This window comes from Conger conger, chromosome 10 (genome assembly GCF_963514075.1).
Source record: "Conger conger chromosome 10, fConCon1.1, whole genome shotgun sequence".
NCBI classification, from domain to species: Eukaryota; Metazoa; Chordata; class Actinopteri; order Anguilliformes; family Congridae; genus Conger; species Conger conger.
This window is the reverse complement of record NC_083769.1, coordinates 51,145,399-51,152,898: the sequence shown is the minus strand read 5'-3', so window position 1 is coordinate 51,152,898 and position 7,500 is coordinate 51,145,399. Positions and strand designations below refer to the sequence as shown.

General features: G+C 56.4%; 1 protein-coding gene across 1 annotated transcript in view; it reads right to left on the bottom strand.

Moving 5' to 3' along the window:
• Positions 1 to 7,500, bottom strand: part of LOC133139599 (dystroglycan 1-like) — a 23,625-nt gene that overhangs the window by 2,602 nt on the left and 13,523 nt on the right. The window contains 3 exon segments of the mRNA XM_061259170.1: positions 1 to 643; positions 645 to 1,649; positions 7,467 to 7,491. The exon segment at positions 1 to 643 is cut by the window's left edge and continues 2,602 nt beyond it. Coding sequence (XP_061115154.1) covers positions 1 to 643; positions 645 to 1,649; positions 7,467 to 7,491 — 1,673 coding nt within the window.

Below are 7,500 nucleotides of genomic sequence, written 5' to 3'. Positions count from 1 at the left end.
TGCGGCGGCTGAGGCTGAGGACCTGCTCGCGGGGGCAGGGGCTGGCGGGCAGGCTGCTGTTGGTCCACTCCACCAGGATGGAGCCGCGGCTGATGTTGCGGAGCGCCAGGGCGCTGCAGTTCCGGTCGCCCAGCGCGAAGGCCAGCCGCTTCACCAGCGCGATCTTCCGCTGCACGTTGGCGGTGACGGTCAGCGGGTCGCCGTGGAAGCGGGCGGCGAACAGCACGGGCGCCAGGTCGGCGGCCGGCCGGCGGCTGACCCGCACCTCGAAGGCGTCGGAGGCCGAGCCCCCGCCCTTGTCGGTGGCCTGCAGGAAGCACTCGTGCTTGCCCTCGTGCTGGGGCCCGGGCAGGCCGAACAGCAGCTGGCTGGTGCTGTTGAACTGGATCCAGGAGCCCTCGGCCGCGGAGTCGCCCTGCTTCAGCCGCAGCGTCAGCCGCAGGTTGTCCGTGGTCCCGTCCTCGCGGTCGAAGAAGGTGTCCGACGGGATCTTCACCTCGAAGTACGAGCCCACCCACACGCTGACCTCGTCGATGGGGTTGCGCAGGTCCGGTTTGTGGTTCTGCCCCGGGCTGGGACCGGGGGGGGTGGCGGGGCGCTTGGAGGGGCGGGGGGTGGTGCTTTTTGGCTCGCGGCCGGCGGGGGGGGGGAGGGGTGGAGGTCTTGGGCTTGCGGGGCTTCTTGGTGGGGTTGGATTTGGGGCGACGGGTGGTGGAGGGCGGGGTGGGGGAGGCCGTGGGCTCCACGTAGCCCGGCCGGGTGGCGGTGGGCTGGATGGGGGGGGTGCTGGTCGAGCCCAGGACCCGGGTGGGCTGAGGGGGGCCCAGAGTGGGGGTGTGTGAAGGGGGGTCCCGCGGGCGGATGGTGGGCTTCATGGGCAGCGGGACAGGCCCTCGCACGGGCGGGGCGGACTGCTCGGTGCTGGGCGCGATGAGGGGGGAGGTGGGGGTGGGGACGATGCGCAGGGGGGGCTCAGGGTGGGAGCTGGGGGGCAGCAGGGAGGGCACGGGGGTGGGGGTGTTATGGAGCTGTCGGCGCAGCCGCCGGGGGGCCAGGGGCTTCTTGTTGGTGATGTGCCAGCCCACCACGGGGTACCCCAGCAGGGCGGACATGGTGCCCTGCTTCGCCGGGCCCTGCACCCCGCTGATGTCCGGGACCCTCCGGGGGTCCAGGCCGCACCCCAGCGCCCAGGACACCAGCGCCCCCGTCTCCACCACCTTCTTGGCGTTGCCGGGGCCAGCCATGAAGGCGGACATGTCGAAGAGGCGGTTGTTGACGACGGGGAGGGCGCGCATGCGCTGCAGCGGAACGCCGGAGAAGCGCTGCATATCCCCCAGCAGCCCCACGCGCTGCCGGGCGCTCAACTGGACCAGGTCTGCGTCCAGGATGACCGTCAGCACCGTCACAGGCTCCTCCCCACTGCAGCCCAGGGGCGGGCCGTCCTGAGCAGGGCCGGGGCTGTCCTCAGGGTGGACCTCGATGGAGAAGACCTCGGGGCTCGGGAGGGCCCGGGACCCGTCGCCGTCGGCAGCAGAGACGGAGACGTAGAGGGTCCCCCGGTCAGCCTCTAGGGGGAGCCCCTGCAGCACCCCGCTCTCAGGGTCCCAGTGCAGCCAGGAGGGCAGGGCAGCCTTCCCCGACTCAGACACCTGCCAAAGGAGCGAGCAGAGAGTGAGCGCACAACTCACTAAACACAACTCACACTGGAACACTAACCATGCCATACACAACTCACACTGGACCACTAACCATGCCATACACAACTCACACTGGACCACTAACCATGCCATACACAACTCACACTGGACCACTAAACTATTATCATACACAACTCACACTGGACCACTAACCATGTCATACACAACTCACACTGGACCACTAAACTATTATCATACACAACTCACACTGGAACACTAAACCATTATCATACACAACCCACACTGGAACACTAAACCATTATCATACACAACTCACACTGGACGACTAAACCATGTCAAACACAACTCACACTAAACCACTAAACCCTGTCAAACACAACTTGGACAGAATCCCGGATGAACTGAACACTCTCCTGAGCTCCCTCCCAGAGGATGGTACACCTGTACTCCTACTGGGAGACTTCATCCTCCCACCAAGAGCCCCCAGTTCATCCTCCCACTGGAGAGCCCCCAGTTCTCCACGGTCCCCTCACTCCTCCAGTCCTTCACCCTCACCCGGTAACCTGCTAGACCAGGAGCTACTTCACCAGCTCACGGTGACTCCGCTCCATGATCACTACATTGTTTCCTTCTCTCGCTCCTATCCACACCGTCTCCTCTAAAAACTCACCCACTGTAACTTTCAGGAGGAATCTCTGAACTCTCTCCTTCCTCTCTCACCCCTTCCACTCCTTCTACACTCCCTCCTCCTGCTTCTTTCTCTAAACTACCTGTTGATATTGCGACCTGCCTTTAAATCATCCCTCTCCCAGCTTCCTCTCATGACCTGGTCTCATGTCAGACATATGGCAGCCTGTACCTCTGCTACCACATTAGAGTGTCGGCTTCACTCATGCCCCCTACTCCCCAAAGCACACCACTGCTGCACTGACCTCCATCATGGTGCTGGAACCCACAGTCATACTTCAACTCATCACAAACCCTCGCACAACCACCTGTCTGCTTTACCCCCATCAGCTCTTCTCCAGGCCGTATTCGGTGATCCTCATCTCTCCTCAATCATTAACAGCTCTCTCGCCAGAGCTAATGTTTCCTTTAAGATGCCTTGTGCTATCCCACAACTTAAGAAACCGATTGTATACCACCCTGATATCAGGAACTATGGACCAGTATCATTACTGCCTTTTCCGCCCAAAACTCTGGTATGAGCTGTAATAAAGTAACTATCATTCTTTCTCCAACAGCACAATCTGCTTGACCCTCACCAGTCCAGCTTCCGATCTGGGCACTCAACAGAGACTCTCCTGGCTGCGATGAAGGTACTCACCACCGCAAGAGCCTCATCCCTCTCCTCTGTCCTGATCCTGCTTGACCTGTCTGCAGCATTTGACATGGTCAACCACCAGCTCCTGATACAGACTCCATGCATTTCTGGGACTGATATCTCTGTTTCCCATCTAGCCAATATGTCCTACCAGGTCACCAGGAAGAGGACTAGAGCCTCTGCTGTTTTCAATTCACACAAAATCTCTTGGCTCAGTAAATGGTAAATGGTTGGCATGTATATAGCGCTAATGGCTTTATCCAAAGTGCTGTACAATTGATGCTTCTCACCCATTCATACACACACACACACCAACGGCAATTGGCTGCCATGTCAGGCACCAACCAGCGCATCAGGAGCATTTGGGGGTTCGGTGTCTCGCTCAGGGACACTTCAACACACAGCGGCTAACACTGTGTGGAATCGAACCGGCAACTCTCCGACTACTCTTACCTCCTGAGCCAATGTCACCCAGGTACAAGGTAATTGTATCGCACAACTTCTCATACCACGATTATCCTGATGATATTCAACTTTTCCTTTCTTTCCCCTCCGGTTAATGAGAGAATATCTGCCTGCCTGGCCGACATCTCATCATGGATGGTCAGGCATTACACACAGCTCAAACCTCAACAAGACAGAGCTGCTCTTCGTCCCTCACACAGCATCCCTCCTTCACCGCTGATGGTCCTACGACTGCCTCCTGCTCTGCTCAGAGCCCGGGGGTGGTCCTGGACGACCACTTGGGACTTCAAAGAGCAAGTTGCAGCAACATCACGGTCCTGCAGGTTCCTTCTGTACATCTTCTGGAGGATTTGACCACACCTGGCCAAATACTCCACACAGCTCCTCATCCAGGCTACAGTAATGTCCCACACAGACTCCCTGTGCCATCCAGCCACCACTGCTCATCCAGGCTACAGTAATGTCCCACACAGACTCCCTGTGCCCCCAGCCACCACTGCTCATCCAGGCTACAGTAATGTCCCACACAGACTCCCTGTGCCATCCAGCCACCACTGCTCATCCAGAATGCTGCGGCACGACGCGTCATCAACCGTCCAGAGTTCTCAGGTCACACTCCTGCTCCACCTGCTGCCAGGACTGGCCTATGCTGATGCTGCTCCGTTACCTACAGAACATCACTCAGCCCGACACGCCAACCAGCTCCACCACTCCGCTCTGCTGCCACAGGCCCACGTGCTCATCCTGCCGGCCGTGTGAACGTCCTGACTGCAGAGCTTCTCCATCCCAGCTCCCCAGTGATGGAACAACCTCTCCATTCCCCTTAGACCTGTTCAGTCACTGCCCAATGTCCGCGGCAGTCTGAAGATGCAGCATCTCTTCGCACAGTACCTTGACTAGCTATCACTTTACACCTCTGCAGGGGCCTTCCTGTACTTCCTGTAGGACTGTCACATTGCATCCATCTTGGTACGGTTGTTGTCGTTCACCTCATCCATATATAGTTTGACATGCCATACTTACTGGCATGGCCCATTTTCCATGTGTACTAGACTTGATGTTTGTGGCTGTGACAACTGATTCTTTATGTGAATTGTACCTTATCTGACCTGTTCTACTGGCCGTCGGAATGCACTTATAGTACTTCACTTGGGATCCGTTGTAATGTAATGTAATGTAATGTAATGTATCATCCACTGCACGTTTAATCCCGCAGACAATGGAATAAATGTCTAAAACATATAAACCACGACAAAACACAAACCCTCACTCTGTCACCCATGATAAGCCAAGCTGAAATAACCAGCAGCCACACCACCATGCACCCTGCTCTGGCTGTCACTCACATCCTGTCTGAATCCAGCAGCTATCCCAGCATGCACCCAGCTCCGGCTGAAGCTAAGTAGGTGTGGGCTTGTTTAGGATTTGGATGGGAGACCTCCTGGGAAAACCAAGTTTCCGCTGGAGTGGTGTTGGTGGGCCAGTAGGGGGCGATCTTCCCTCTGGTGTCCCCATCACACACACAGACACACAGACACACAGACACACAGACACACAGACACACAGACACACACGTCTGCGGAGCATGGGGAGAGCTTAGCAACCATCTCTGGCTGTGACACGAGCATCATCAGACATTCTCTACGGATCCGCCGGCCCATAATCCCCCTCTCCCTTTCAGGGAATAATGTTCTCCCAACAATGGCTCAGCATCGCCGCTCAGAGCTATCACCTAGCAACGCAACAGAGCCTGCTGTCGATAACGACTCGGACTCCTGCGGACGCTTGTTTGTTTTCCCTGTGTTCTGTGCGGTAAGGCTGAGTGCTACACACCGACTATACCCAACATGCTCTAGTTTTATCTCGGATACATTTAAAACTATAAAACCATATCCTACATAATGATGGGGACACTGTGTGAGAGGAGGAGGAGGTGATGAGGACACTGTGAGAGGAGGAGGAGGAGGTGATGGGGACACAGTGTGAGAGGAGGAGGAGGTGATGGGGACACTGTGAGAGGAGGAGGTGATGGAATCTGTGTTGAGAGGAGCAGGAGGAGATGAGGACACTGTGTGAGTGGAGGAGGTGATGGGGACACTCTGTGAGAGGAGGAGGTGATGGGGACACTGTGTGAGAGGAGGAGGAGGTGATGGAGACACTGTGTGAGAGGAAGAGGAGGTGATGAGGACACTGAGAGGAGGAGGAGGAGGTGATGGGGACACAGTGTGAGAGGAGGAGGAGGAGGTGATGGGGACACAGTGTGAGAGGAGGAGGTGATGGAAACTGTGTTGAGAGGAGCAGGAGGAGATGAGGACACTGTGTGAGTGGAGGAGGTGATGGGGACACTGTGAGAGGAGGAGGAGGTGATGGAGACACTGTGTGAGAGGAGGAGGTGATGGAGACACTGTGTGGGAGGAGCAGGAGGAGATGAGGACACTGTGTGAGTGGAGGAGGTGATGGGGACACTGTGTGAGAGGAGGAGGAGGTGATGGAGACACTGTGTGAGAGGAAGAGGAGGTGATGAGGACACTGAGAGGAGGAGGAGGAGGTGATGGGGACACAGTGTGAGAGGAGGAGGTGATGGAGACTGTGTGAGAGGAGGAGGTGCTGGAGACACTGTGTGGGAGGAGGAGGAGGTGATGGGGACACTGTGTGAGAGGAGGAGGAGGTGATGGAGACACTGTGTGGGAGGAGGAGGAGGTGATGGAGACACTGTGTGGGAGGAGGAGGAGGTGATGGAGACACTGTGTGGGAGGAGGAGGAGGTGATGGAGACACTGTGTGGGAGGAGGAGGAGGTGATGGAGACACTGTGTGGGAGGAGGAGGAGGTGATGGAGACACTGTGTGGGAGGAGGAGGAGGTGATGGAGACACTGTGTGAGAGGAGGTGTAGCAGCTCCAGTGCATATAGAGACTTTAGCAGCCAGCAGAGCAGATGGTAGAAGCAGGATGAATGGGGCTCCGTATGACAGCGTAACTGTGGCTAAATAAACACAAACACAAACAGCCGTGTCCTCAGCTTCCGAGCGCAAGCAGCACAAGATGTTCATTTCGCCTTTAATAATTAATTCCTGGCCAATTAATAATTGAGCACAAGCGCTCCCTGGATAGATCATTAACAGCTTAATACCAGCCGTGTCCTGCTGGGGCCTGCTGCTACCCCTCCCCCCAAACCCAAACCCCCAGCCCGCCTCACCCCCCTCCCCCCAAACCCAAACCCCCAGCCCGCCTCACCCCCTCCAACCCAAACCCTCACCACCCCAGTTCTCTTCTTGCTTCTTTATCTGTGCAGCCTTCTCAAAACAAGCATTAGCCTGAGATGCTTCGGACGCTATGGCAACCGCATCAGGACCACTGCTGTGCTGCACCGTCAGACCTCTACCCTTCTACAGGACCCTGCTACAGTGAGACACACACACACACACACTCACTCACTCACACTCATGCACTCTGCACATTCCTGTTGTCCACTGCCCAACAGTACCAGTGAGGAGAATCTAATCTCTCATATTGTTCTACTCCAGGACTATCTCTGGGTTTCATCATTTCATTCAAATTACTCTCCTGAACCACAGTGCTCATGACCTCATCAAAACAAGCAGTGACATCATACACTCCCAGATTGCAGATTGGCTGTCACCATTTGATATGAATCGTGGACACAGACAGGCCCACAGACAGACAGGCCCACAGACACACAGGCACACAGACACACAGGCACACAGACAGAGAAGCTGGTGGCTTGTGGGACTGTAACTGCTGGAGGTTTAATTTAGGCCCGCCCTCCGCCTGAGGCCCCGCCCACCCCTGCTGACCTACAGTTCAGGTTCAGACTGATTTATATTATTAAATGAATTGAGCAACACTGGGGATGGGACTTCAATGTTGCCAAAGTTTCCCGAAAGTACTCATTGATACTTCAGACAGTTCAATCAATGGCCCAGTAACAGCTCAACCACACCTAATGAACTGAGACCTCAGCTAGAAGTTGGTGTTCTCTCACCCACACCTGCCACTCACCTTCAGCGCCCTGCCGCCATTGGGCCTGTTTCCA